Source organism: Emys orbicularis, chromosome 1 (genome assembly GCF_028017835.1).
Source record: "Emys orbicularis isolate rEmyOrb1 chromosome 1, rEmyOrb1.hap1, whole genome shotgun sequence".
Taxonomy (NCBI): domain Eukaryota; kingdom Metazoa; phylum Chordata; order Testudines; family Emydidae; genus Emys; species Emys orbicularis.
The window spans coordinates 307419400-307433800 of NC_088683.1; the positions used below are offsets into that span (position 1 = coordinate 307419400).

Genomic DNA, 14401 nt, shown 5'->3' on the forward strand with positions numbered 1-14401 from the left:
TGGAAAGCCGAAGCCCCATGACAGGGGTCTGAAGCCTGGAGCCCCATCACCACGGGTTGAAGTCGAAGCCTGAACAATGTAGCTTCGGGGGGACTCCCTGTGGTGTGGAGCCCCAGGCAATTGCCCTGTTTACTATGCTCTAATGCCGGCCCTGGCTTTTATATGCAGAAAAAACAGCTGTTGTGGCACATGTGGGCCATGGAGTTTTATAGCATGTTGAGGGGGCCTCAGGAAGAAAAAGGTTGAGAACTCCTGCTCTAGTGGAGAGCTGTTTGTATCTTTTCTGGTAGAGAAGAGACGGCATATCTCAGTTTTGGCTAGATAGATACCAGATACACCACAGCCCTGAGTAGCGGGCATGTGTAGGAGGAAATAGGGCAAAATAGGAGGAAAGGTGTTTGTGAGTACAAGACCCATTTTTCCCCATTCCCCTCTCCCCAAATTTTTGTCCCCTCTGGGCCCATCTCCATACTTTAGACTTTGCTGCTGTTCCCTTCCCCCATGGTGTCCCTAGCCTCTCTTTGCCAGAAGCTGGGAATGGGTGACGGGATGGATCACTTGATGCTTACCTGTTCTGTTCATTCTTTCTGGGGCACCTGGCATTGGCCACTGTCGGAAGACAGGATACTGGGCTAGATGGACCTTTGCTCTGACCCAGTATGGCCATTCTTATGTTCATGTTTTCATCCTGGTCCCCACCCCCACACAATTTTTATCCCAATGTTAGCAGGGGGCAAATTCTGAGGGCAAGTGAGGGCAGAGTTAGGGCACCACCTACAAGGTTGTTACTGACTTAGCTGAAGGGGAAGACAGATCTGACCCCAAGTGCGCTCCAGCATCCCCCACTATCGCAGCCGCAGGACACGCCCACGCTGGGCTACGCGTTAGAACGCTCGCTCCACCCCTCCCTCTCAAACCACCAATCAGCGCTTGGCAGCCCCCTCCCGCAGAACCTTGTGTGTTGCAGCACTCCATGGATGGAACGCTGAGCCAGAACCTTGGGCGGATGCGCGACTCGAGCCCTGGCAGCTCCCTGCCCCGCATAGTGCAAGCGGGATGCGCGTTCGCAGCCAGGGGAAAGCGGAGGCTGCAGGCAGCCCTAGTAGTTGCTGCCTGTGTTTAGGCAGCAGGGGGACCGGAAGGGTAGGAGGAAGCAAGAGAGGGTTTCCTGAGATGAGAGATTACTTCCGTCCATCCATCCTGCCAGCCACCCTCTCCTCAGTCTGCAGCCGGCTGGGGGTACTGAGGAACCAGCACTGGGTCTCAGGGCAGTAGCAGTCACGCTTGCTCCAAGTCAGGGGGGGTGTTCTTTAAGGGGGTGTTCTGTTGGCTCGTCACAAACCAGACCCAGAAGCCAGGTGGCCTCCGGAATTTCTGAGCTCCCTAAATCTCCACCCCAGAGCGATGGTGGCCAAACAGCGGATCCGGATGGCTAACGAAAAGCACAGCAAAAACATCACACAGAGAGGGAACGTAGCCAAAACCCTGGTAAGGTGACATGGGAGGAGGGGGCAGAGGGGATTGCGAGGAGGCAAGGCTTCTCTCTGCCCATTCCTCGGCTCAACACGTAGGGAGGTGTGGGAATCGTGAGCTAAAGGGTTAACAGGCTACAGGAGCCCCGGGGTGGGGAACAGAGGATGATCCTCCTTGTGCTGCTGACGGGAGTAAACGCTCCAGCCTAACTAGGGGTGTAGAACAATCAGATGGTTAAATCAGGGGCTCCTGTCCCAAGCTGAGGCAGACTGGAGGAATGTCACACCTCGATGCCTGAAAGTGTCAGTGTCTCATGGAAAACACACAGCAAAATCGTTCACCAGGCGAGGAAGAGACTGACACACACACACCTTCCATCTAAACACCCAGAAGGGGGAGAGTCTGTAACACAAAGAAAAATACACACATACACCAGCCACTTGAGAAGAGAGAATGCAGCACACACAACACATCCATTCCCATCGAGGGGGACTAACATGCAACAATATCCAGCAGGGCTGGCTGCTGCAACATTACAGCTGTTGGAAGTGCACACGCATGGAGGTGTACTCCCAAAGGGTTCTAGCTCTCTAGCAGGGACAGCACTAGTGGGAGTTATTGTGTTTTATTTCCTGTGGCATCTGTTTTTTAAGAGATTAAAACATAACAGTTTATTTGACTTTACTAATTGTAAAATGTGTTTTCGTAGGTGAAAGTCTTTTAGGCCTCTGTATCTCTTTTTTCTTTGCTATTTTATATGAATGAGCTGTTTGGCTAGTTGGTCTTTATGGCTTTGTGTTGATGAGGAAAAGTAATTGAGTTTAGATCAGTTTAGTACAGGTTAGCTAAGTGCAACCTAAACTTGACCACTTTTCCTAATCAATACAAAGCCTATGTCAATACAAAAGAGAGAACTCAGATGTGATCCCATTTCATCTTTTAGGGCTCACTTCTGCCCTCAGGTACAGTGGGAATAAAATGGAGCCCTTACTGAGCTGGCAGCTCAGCTGGGACAACAGCCCTCACACCTGATGAGGCAATAGCCTTCCAGCTGACGAAATCTTGCGTATTACTTTAAATAAAGGTGGCACTTATGCTCCAGTTGTATACGCTGAGATAGAAAATCGAAGAGCTTAACTGTGCTCAGATGCATGCATTTTGTTATTAGCAGTGGACTGGGCTGAGCTACTGACATTTCAGCTGCTTAAATTCAGTGTTCAAAAGTGCTCTTAGAAAGCTGGTTAATGGGAGAGATTTTCATTTGAGCTCTAGCTCCCCTTTCCTCAAAGTTGTTTAGAGCTCTTGCTATTCTAATTCCACCCACAAAACCTTGAGTGTTTATTAATAGCTCACTATCCTTTCAGAGCTCTCCTCCACACCAAGAGTGAACTGTTTCAAAGAGAAGCCTGTTACTATAATGTCAGGGAACTGCTGGAAATTCATAGCTGGGATTTTTGCTTAGCCAAGAAGCTCTCGACACGTAGGGCTTGTCTACACCTGTAAGTGTAAACTGTAAGCAGGGCTGGCTCTACTGTTTTTGCCGCCCCAAGCAGCGTGCCGAATTGCCGCTGCGGACGGCGGGGGCAGTCCGTGTGCCGTTAGGGCGGCACGCGCGTTTCCGCAGTGGCGGCAATTCGGCGGCAGCTTCTGTCTTCAGCCGGAAGACAGAAGCCGCCGAATTGCCCCAGCGGACAGCTGAACATAGAAGCTGCCACCGAATTGCCACCGCCGCGGAAACGCGCGTGCCGCCCTAATGGCACACGGACTGCCCACGCCGTCCGCGGCGGCAATTCAGCGTGCTGCTTGGAGCGGCAAAAACACACGGACTGCCGCCCCTTGCAGATTGCCGCCCCAAGCACCTGCTTGGAATCCTGGTGCCTGGAGCCGGCCCTGACTGTAAGGCTGCAACGGCGCCACAGTGGGGCTTAGTGAAGATGCTACCTATGCCGACGGGAGAACTTCTCCCATTGGCGTAGGTACTCCACCTCCCCGAGAGGCAGTAGCTATGTCAATGGGAGTAGCCCTCCTGTCAACATAGTGCTCACTGTCTACACCAGGGGTTAGGTTGGTATAACTGTGTCGCTCAGAGGTGTAGATTTTCTACACCTTTGAGCATCGTAGTTATACTGAAATAAGTCTGATTTGGGCTTGGTCTACGCTAATCTCCTAAAACTCCCCCATCCCAGACTCCTGAGTGACTGAGCTAGCCTAGAAAACGGGATTTCTATTCAGTTAGATTTGGCTGTAATCTAGCATTAACCTGGTTGAATCACCTTAAAGGTAACATGAAATGCTCTTTAAAAATACGTTAAAACTGTTGATGTTTTCAAATCCTTAACACAACAGGTCGAGTTATTTTTAAAAAAATAAATGCATTTTAAATTAAAATGTTTTAAGGTTGATTTAAAAATGCTATGCTGAGGGGCAGTGCCCTGCCAATGGCCAAAAGTAAGGGACATGCCTTTGTTTTTTCTTTACCACAAGTCACGTGACTGCTTTTCTCTATTGTTCCTACCACTCACTGATGCGTGAAGCAGCTTCTCTGAATGAAGTGTCTGTGACTAACAACAGACCTTATCTCTGGTGAAACAAATTGTCTGTGACTTTCTTTTATTATTTCGATGCCTCTCCTGTTTCTGATAATACGGAGCACTTAGGGTTTGATCCTGCGCCCCATTCAAGTCAATGGAAAAAATCCCACTGATGAATGATGGAGAATTAAGCCCATATGTAGCACTTTTTGCCCAGAGATTTTGAAGTGCTTTAAAAAGCATTAGCAGCACTGTTTAAATAGATGGGGGAAACGGAGACACAGAGAGGTGGTATGACACACCCACGTTAAGAGGGCATGTCAGTAGAAGAACCAGGGATAGAACCCAAGTCTTCTGATGTGCAGTCTGGTGCCCTATACACTGGATAATGCTACCTTCCTCTTTTCTGTCATCCCTTTTTTTTCTCCTCTCACTCTTCTATGTTTCTGACCTTTCTGCTATCCTTTCCCTTCCTTCTCTCTTTTTTTCCCCCTTCTCCCTCCCAGTCTGCTTACTTCTCTCCTCTCATCCCATCTTTTGCCATTCTCCTTCCATTGGCCACTCTTCTGCCTTCAGCCTCCACTCACTTGGCACTTCTTCCACGCAGCGCTTCTAGAATTAGATAGTAGCAGCAGCTCTAGCTTTCTAGAAATCAAGCTGTTTTGGATCAGGACTGCAGACCCATTATTATTCATATTTGTAGCATAGTACCCCCTAGGGGCCTCAACCAAGACCAGGGTCCCTTTGAGCTAGGCACTGTAGAAACACATAGTAATAGACAGTCTTTGTGCCAAAATACTTACAGTCTAAACTGACAACGGTTGGGAGAAAGCAAGTATTATTGTCGCCATTTTGCAGATGGAGAACTAAGGCACAGTGAAATTAAGTGACTTACCCAAAGTCACCCAAGATGTCAGTGTCAGAGCTTGGAATTGAACCAGATCTCCAGTGACCGCGAGCATCACACAACCATCCTTCCTGTAGGCACAATTCCACAGCATGGATTCATATCTGAATCCAGATATGACTATCAATTCCTCCTTTACTTGCCTGCCCAGTCCTGATCTTAGTGCTGTGTGAATCCTCTACTTCCATTGATTATGTCCATAGTATCTCATGTCATCATATAACCATCTGCTCATGTCTTGGTTGGTAAGAAGCTTCTAAGTCCATCTATCCACCTCTTCCCTCTGTGTGGTCCTTGGAATCTTACAGTTAACATGTTTGTATTTATTCTTAGTTATAAAAGCCTCTATCTAGTGCTCTAGGCTCCAAACAATAATCATACATCAAAACAGAAGTCAGCAGTTCAAAATGGCCATAGAAGACCATCAACTTTCTTCCTTCCTTCCTTCCTCTCCCCTTCCAAGTGACCTGTTAGAACATTCAGTCAGGTGTCCTTAAAATAAACTGACTAGAGCTCCGACTGCTATCGGGGTAGCCGTGTTAGTCTGTATCCACAAAAACAACAAGGAGTCCGGTGGCACCTTAAAGACTAACAGATTTATTTGGGCATAAGCTTTCGTGGGTAAAAAACTCACTTCTTCAGATGCAGTTAAACAGTTCCGACTGTTTATCAAATGTATATTTAACTTAAGGATATTTTTGGCACATGCTGACCAAAATAAAATAAAAAAATGAGTGTCCTTTGATATTGTTTTTAACAATTTCCTCTCCCAGTGGATGGGAATTGGCTGTAGGATATATATTTTGTTCTAAAGTGACAACCCAGTCAGGGAACATAATTATTTTTCAAGCATCCCACATCTATTAGGTATCTCAGAAAATACCTAAGAACATGTTTTCTGTCTCAAAGAACTTAAAATATAGATACAACAAGGGAGACTACTAAACAGCCCAACTGTGGGAGGGGAGAGGACAGAAATAGATAAGCAAACATTGAGGAATAAAACTCACTTTACCTTTCCCTAGAGAAATTCAAGACAACTGATCTGCAGAGAATCTGTGAGAGGCATTATTCTATTTAAAGGGGGGGAAACGGGAGATTTCAATATTGTTGAATTAAGCTGTCTGATCTACTGTAAATACAATTATCCTCTATTACTCTTCCGTTAGCATATTGTGCTTCAGCTTTTCCTTTCAGCTTCTTAGCATTCCTGTGAAGCAGTTATGACAATGGCGTAAACTGTTTTACGTTAGACCTTTTGAGTATGTTCACTGTTTGAGGTTTGAAGCTGAAACCACACCAGTTCTTTATCTTGATTTTCTGCATCTATTTTTAAATGAGCTACCAAGACAATTGGTTAAACTGGTAACAAACTGAAATCTTCTTTTCCCCCCACATTTTAGAGGCCCCAAGAGGAGAAATATCCTGTAGGACCATGGCTACTGGCACTGTTTGTTTTTGTTGTCTGTGGATCAGGTATGAACACACCACTGAGAATAGATAAAGAAGGGGCGGGGGAGGGAGTTGAGCTGACAGTAGAAAAGCATTTAAGAGCCTGATCCAGCTCCCACTGAAGTCAGTGGCATGGTTCCCATTTACTTCAATGGGAGTGAGTTCAGACCCTAAAAGTTTGTGGACAAAATTCTGACCCAGGACGCATGCACACAACTTCCACTGCAGCCAATGGGAACCTCTGCATGTGTATTTATGAATAGAATTTGATGCTTAGCATACAGTGCGGCTCTGGATCTGTCCCAGAGAAACTTACATGAGCATTTAGGAAAAGTTTCTGGAGATTGCAAGTGGTTTAATATATTTTTCCTCTCAAATCTTAAGCAATGAATGATAATTATATAGTCTTGCTTAGAACAAATGCATCTTAAGAGGAAAGTTTTTTCCACTTTCAGTCTAAAACTGGAGTTTCATTTCTATGTGGGACTGGATGGCTCAGGTTCCATGTCCTATTAATTTTTCTTTCACCTTTAGGCTGCAGGTTTGAACCTGGGCTGGGATGGTAATAGTGTTACCATGTGATGAATGCGAAATATATTCAATGGCCCAAACAAAATGAGTTCTTTATAGCAGTCCAGTTCCTAGCAGACAGGTGTCCAAATCACAAAATCTGCATTACAGTTTGGCTGCAGGTGGCACACTTATTGGCAGAGTCAGAGAAGAGGTCACTGAATGGGAGAGATTTAACTACCTTCCAGAGCCAAGTTAAGATTCAGTAGTGTGCGGGAGCATATGATTCCACTTCCTTTGTTTTGTACCCAGAGGAGTTTCTTTCCCCAGGTTGTCAATCTAAGATCTTTCACAAGAATTGACGTGTGTTTGATAGTAATTTTTTTAAGAGCCCCAATATGGAACGGGTCATAGGTAGACCCACCCTGGAGTAATGAGTAGTCCATTGGTATTGCATTGCTTTCAGAAATGCAATGCAGCGGCCTTTGTGTTGATGTCTGACTTAATGAATGCCATTTTTGAGAACTTTCTGTTCCTATTTTTTCACCTAGTCTTAAAGCAGGATTTCAACTCCCCCCAAAAACAAATGGTAGTTATGGTAAATCCACCACGGCCCATTGCAGCTAGATGTGTTCTTCTGATGCCGCATTCCTTATGCACTCAAATCTCTCCCTCCCACCAAAGTCAGTTGGGAGTTTTTGGTGAATGAGGGTTGTCCCTGTAGTTATGTATTGCTAAAGCTAATAATCATGTAGAGCATAGCATTAGACTGCTGCAAACTCTCAGGCCTTCAGCTAGCCTGCAGCTCCCAACTCCATTACATGTCTTTGGTGTCCTGTGAACTTTCATGTTTATTTATTCCCTTACGTGGCCTCTAACTAAGAATAAAGACGACGATGCTTTTTAGACACATCAGTTGTGATGTCAGTGTCTCAAGAAATAATAGTTCCTTCCCATAACAAGACATCAAGTGGTTTCAAACATGCTCTGGCAGAAAGAAAGAGCAGGGTCAAAGTGCAGCTCCTTAGTTAGTTATTATTTCTGTTGCGGGGGAGGGCTCCACTGTACTCGGCAGTGATGGCCAAACAGCACACATGCAGCCCCTACCCCAGACCTCACAACAACAAAAACTCTAAGAAAAGTGACAAAAAACGAGTGATTTTTTTAAAAATGTAATTGAAAATAAGTCAATAAAACAAAATCAAAATCTTAGTTTTATTTTCTAAAAATAAGTATGTTAAACAGCTGAACATGGGAGATGCAGAGAAGATAAATAAATATGCTGGTGCTAAATGACGGAGAGTACATCCAGTTGATTGCCAAGAACGAACATTTTGTGATCTGGAATTCAACCCTGCATTCTTTACTCATGCTAACCAATCACTGACTGAAATGGGAGTTTTGCCTGAGTGAGAACCACTGAACTGGTTTCATTATCTGAAGAGACATCGTAATAATGTGGCTTAGATGTTTATCTTGGTCATTTTTAGAGCTTGATCAGACTTTAGTCTTCAGTAATGTATTGGCTATGGCTATGTTTGTTCTTTCAGTAGTGAATCCATTAGACAAATGCCTCCTTTTTCCACAAACATTTTCAGGGCTGTTCTTGTGGGCTATTACAATCGCACACAGCTTTTGCTGTAACCCTTTTAATTATTATTTGCTTTGTGGGCCCCATCCCCAGGGTGCCAGGCACTGTACAACCATGTAACAAACAACATGGTACCTGCCCCCATCGCACATCTCTTTGCACCATGCAAATCAAAGGCCAGATTGTGCCACTGGATGAAGTACATGCACGGCTACCATTCCATTTGCAATGTGGACCTCAGTTTTGAGGGTGGCATTTTGGAAAAGGTTTTTCAGGGTTATTGCTGCATGAGGAAGGGAATTCCTAGCTTATGTAGCTAAGATTTACAGATGTTAAAGCCAGAGAAGACCACTTGGATCGTGTAGTGTGATCCCTACATTTTGGAGGACTAGTCTCTACTTAATTCCTGCAAATGTCTTATCCACTATCCAGTCACCTCCATTGGTAGCCTCCACCCAATGGCTGTTACTGTTGAGAACTTTTTCTTAATGTCTAACCTGAACTTTTTTCCTTCCTTAGCTTCAAACCATTGCTCCTTATCTACCATCTTCTGAGAATGGAATAATTCCCTTTCTTCATTTCTGTTATTACCTTGAAGGTATTTATAAACTGTGATCATGTTTTCTCCCAGCCCTCCCCTAGTCTTCTCTTTTCCAGAACATGCCCAATTAGTTCCCCCTCTCTCTCCGCGTAGGTTATAAACCCGATCCTTGTGTCCTTTGTGTTGTGTTTGTATATACTTCCTAAATGTTGAGGACTGGAAAGAAACACAATATTTCAGGTCTGCTACATGGTCTGGCCCTATTATCTCTCTAGTTTATACATGTGAGCCTATTTATGTATCTGAGACCAGCAATGGTTTCTGTTCCGTTTGCTTGTTTTGCAGTAGTGTTGCACTTGAACCTAATATTTCGCTTGCTATATTACTATCACCCCTTGGTCTTTGCAGACATCCTGTTTCCCAGATAGCTGTCCTCCAATTTATATCAGTGCTGCTTACTTCCTCTTCCTAGGTGAATGGCTTTCGTATTTGATTTCATCTCATTGCATGCAGCCCACTCTACAAAATGATTCTTATCCTTCTGTGTAACTGGCTCATCCTGCAAGGTTGAGATTGTCAACAGTTTGAGCACGGTTGAATTTACATCTTCCTTTAGATTACTAATTAATGTATTAAATAATCTGGGTCCCAGTATGTGCCTGTGACACCACATACAGAGAACTTGCCATTTACAATATCTTTGCTCCTCAGATCCTCAGTCAATTTCTAATCCACAATTTGGTATTTGTATCTTCTTGGTATTAGTCACTATAGTAGAATTAAAATATACTGGTATAAGAAAAATCTTATTAAGATGAAGGTCCCAGACACCCAAAAGCCAAGCTACTATTTTCAGCTCTGCCACTGATTCACTGTCTGAACTTGGGCAACTCACTTAACCTTACTGCACCTATGTTCACTCATCTGTATAAAGGATATAATGCTCACCACTCCGAGGCGATGTGAGGTAACATTAATTAAGGATTGCAAAGTGCTTTGAGACCCTAGAATGAAAGTAACCATGTGAGCATGAAGTATTATTGTTGTGAAAGCTGTCTGGTTTCCAAGGCCAGCTGAGATTCTAATGTCATGGTACAGGATCTGTACATCATTGGGGGATGTAAGTGAATTTACCTGAACTGGAGTTGTTTGGTAAATCCATCCATTTATTAACTAAATCGGTAAAGAGAGCAAAGAAAGGTAATTGTGTGGAGTGATCTATTTTAACAAACCCATGTTGGTGTAGAGATGTCTTTCTCCCAAATGTTTACATTGACTCTTATTTTGTATGTTCAGAGAGTTTGCCTAGAACAATTGTCAAGCTAATTGGCCAGTGCATATTCTTCTTGTTACTTCCTACTCCCTTTGCCCTTTTTACAGGCACCTCTCCTGACCTACAGCCTTTACTGAAGAGACTGAGAGCTTGCAAGATTTCCTTTGCAACTTCTTTTAGGATCGTCAGGGGCATCGTGTCCACGGTTATAGATACTTTGCTCCATCCGGCACTCTAGCACCAACTCTTTGTTACTCTCTGCTCCTGGCATCTCCAGCAATTGTCTCTAATAATTTCCCTGAATCCTATAGGAGGTTGTCCCATTTTTATTATAACGAGTTGAAAACTGAGCACCCATAGTGATTTATTCCAATACAAGATCAATGAAGCTTTCCAGCTAGGTTAGAGAGCTGACTTGTTTTCACTGGTCCTTCTCCCCTCTCTCTTTGACCCCTCACTTTTCTGATTGTATTTCTAGATTCTTTATTCTTTGTGACTAATTCTCTTCCTCCCTAGAGCTAACACAATTTCATTTTGCTGGTTTGTTCCTTTTATGCTCCTCTGTGGCTAGCTTGGACCTACTCAACTCACCCTCCTTTTCATTTCCTATACACACTTCCTTCAATTTCACATCTTCCTGTGTCCAGCTCTTCAGCCTAGATGGGTTTTTATGTTTGTCTTTCCTCTACCCTGCTCCCTGTTCCGACTGCAACTCATTTTATTCTGCCAGCTTCCTTATTTCTGCAAGGTTTGCAGCATGAACATGTAGTGAAAGGTTTCTGCCTTTTAGAGTTGGGATTGAATCCAGCAAGGTGCTGAGGATCCTCAAATCCTTTTGAAGGCCCCTGACTAGTCGCACAATTACAAATGCCACCCTTGGTCTCCCAACACAAAGCAGTCACAATGTCAGAGCACCCAGGACCTCAAGACCATTTTAACGCCCCTGCTTCATGCCTACTAAGCCATCCTTGTATTTTTAATACTTGAGATGCTGCTATGCAACCAATAGAACTTACTCCGCTTATTAATAATCCTTTGGATCTGTTAGTTAGTAACAGGCCTCCTTTCTGGGCTCTAATGTCCATGTTGAATATTGTCTCCTTTTAGTGCCTTCCTTTCTGTCTCCCCCGTTTCTCTTACTCAGCCATACACTCACTGGCACTGTTATTCTCTCAGCTCTGCTCTCCCACCATTAAGTTATTAACTTCTCAGAGTCTAGACTCCCTACTTCCTTCCTTTCTCTCTCTCTCTCTCTCTTTGAACTTCCTCAGCAACTCCACCGTCTTCCTGTTCCTTGCTGCACTTTGGAGTCAGATGTTATTAAACAGATTCACTCACTGGTTTACAGGCAGAGCTAGATGCTCCGTGGAGTTTGGTTTTTACAGACCCTGTTGCAAAAACAGTAGCTTTCTACAGTACAATGGGTCAGGCAAACTGGGCCCGACGGGGTGACAGAAGCAGGTGATTTTCACTAGTTTTGCTGCTCCATAGCCTAATCGACTTGTGATTCAATTTAGTATAATATTGCAAGAGGCTGGACTGCAGGGCAAATCCCATTCGATTGAGGAATCCTGTTTATTTAAGCAAGAAAAATAAACCTCAGAGAAGTGAATTATAAAAGCACTTACAGAACAAAATACAAAACAAACAAAATCATGTATTAAAAACACCTACAAAATCAAAACCACAAACCCTACCCCAAGCAGAGTTTCCACCCAAAAGAACCGCCAGAGGCTCCATGAAATCCACTGTGGACTTTGCTATTGCTATCGATTTTCCACTGAAGGTGCTCAGATAACAGAGTGATAAGTGGCAGTAAAAAGCTCTATGATAGACAGATAAGAGAGTTCGAGGGCCAGATCCTCAGCTGCTGGAATTTGGCATCACTTCCTTGACTTACATACACCAGCAGAACATCTGTCCCCTGAAGTTGGCCATTATTTTAAGTATTACTTTAAAAAAAAAATGGGTTTGGCCTTGTGTCCAAAATGAAGGCCTGACTCTGCAAACCCTTCTAGAGGGAGTCCTTAACCATGGAGTACGTCTGTAAACCGGCTGGAAACGTGCTTCCCAGGGTGGGTAGACAGACACCTGCTAGCACACTAAAAATAGCAGTGTGGCTGCGGTGGCAGCTTGGGCTACTTGCCCAGCCCCTTGGGTACTTACATGAGTGGCTGGCCGGAGCCGCCTCCTGTGCTGCTGTGGCCACACGGCTATTTATAGCGTACTAGCTCAAGCAGAGCGAATGCGTGTCTGGCTAGCCCCACTGGGAAGCACCGTCCCAGCTACTATGTAGCCATGCCCTCATTGACTTCAGTGGAACTTCTCAAGTGTCTGCAGGATGAGGGCAGAGACTCGGCATCAATTACTGCAGCTCAGCAATCAAAGTGACGCTTCCCGATCTTATGCCTTTTACCTTCTTGGTTTAAAAGGAAACAAGTTTTTTCTCAATTTTTCGTAAGTTTTCCAAACACACACCTCAAAGCTCTAAAAGGGCAACAGACGAGGGAGCTCTATGAAAATACATTTCCAGGGCACGTGTCTTTTCACGGGACGTGCTCAGCATCTGCAGCTGCGTCAGCACAGCCTGACTCCTGCACTTGCGCTCACTGGTTCCAGCAGACGGATGCCGTTCCAGAGCTGGGGGATTAGGAGGCAGTGACGGTACAGATGAAGAGAACTTATGTCCTGTTTGTATAATTAAGAACTAAGGCTCAATCCTGCAGCCTTTCAACGTATTGAACGTCCCGTGAAATCAGTGGGAGTTTTGCTTGCATGAGGTCTGCAGAATCAAGTCCTTAGTAATTCGTGTATTAACTATACTAAAGGACAGGAAATACAGTTATTCAATGCTCGGGTCTTTTTCTCTGTGGAGGTATAGTACCAGTTTGTGCCATCAGTTTTGATACCAATAGAGATTTCTGTTTCAACCGTGATGGCAGAATCGGCCTCATAAGAATGGCCATATTGGGTCAGACCAAAGGTCCATCTAGCCCAGTATCCTGTCTTCCGACAGCAGCCAATGCCAGGTACCTCGTTTCCATTTAGCCAGTTCTGGTGAACTGTCCCATTTTGAAGACTATCTTCTGATTTGAGATTTGCATCCCTAACGGCTAGTAAACAGTAGTCAACACTGCTCTTGTTTGTGGGCTGCAAACATAGGCCCCAGTCCTGTGAGTCTTTGTGGGCAGACACACGTACGGGGGGCTCTGCATGGGTCCACTGGAACTGATCTGTTTGCAGGCTTGAGATGACAGTGCCCCATCCGGCAAAACCTTACTCCCAAAAATCATCCCATCAACTTTCATGCATCTCCTCACATGAGTGCATTTTTGCAGGATTGAGCCCGCGGTATGGAATAATACAGGAGTTTAGATGGCCCAACCCTACAAATCAGCTTTAGCAATAATTAAAGTAGGCCAGATTTGTGAGAGGTTGTATTCCTGTTACTGGTCTACCTACTTATAAGGAGCCGTTTTATAAACAGCCTGTAACAAGAAGTGATTGTTCCCAAGAAAGAGACCCACCAACTTGTTAAGTGTACGCAGCTGTGCCTGGCAGCGCCACTGCACACCCTCTAGTCGAAGGGGTCTAATCCCTCATCAGCGCCCGAGGATTTACGCATGGTACTTCCATTAGCATTCCTAGACGGTACCTGCATAATCCTTTTTGCATCAGTGGGGGGAGTAGGCCCCTACTCAAAAGAAGTCCACTGATCCAAGCACTTGCTAGATAACATCTAATCATGCATGTGAGAACAGGAGCCATTCAGCTGTTTAAAGCAACAGTATCAGAGTACAGGATTGAATTTCAGGAAAGTTAACCAGCATTTGAACAGCCTCTCTTTTTGCCTTGTTTCAGCTATCTTTCAGATCATTCAGAGTATAAGGATGGGCATGTGAGGAGCTGCGTAGATTTGACATTGCCTTTATCATCCAACATGGTGGACCAGATACAATTTTAGCCTGACATAAATGTGAAGAGCTCTTATCTGAGAGTACCTGTGTGTTTCCTCTTGAATGGGGCAGACCAAATTACCTGTTGACCTGTCATATTGGTTGCGTATGTGTTTTAACTGCCACAGCAGAAAAGGACATTTTGCTTTTCTATTGCCTTAATGAGT

The 14401-nt window shown here is 44.6% G+C and overlaps 1 protein-coding gene across 1 annotated transcript; it reads left to right on the forward strand.

Moving 5' to 3' along the window:
• The first annotated feature begins 1404 nt into the window (after positions 1–1404).
• Positions 1405–14180, forward strand: SERP2 (stress associated endoplasmic reticulum protein family member 2). The gene is made up of 3 exons (XM_065423553.1): positions 1405–1488; positions 6315–6387; positions 14140–14180. The coding sequence occupies exons 1-3, from the start codon at positions 1405–1407 to the stop codon at positions 14178–14180; spliced, it is 198 nt and encodes a 65-aa protein (XP_065279625.1).
• Positions 14181–14401: the final 221 nt, after the last annotated feature.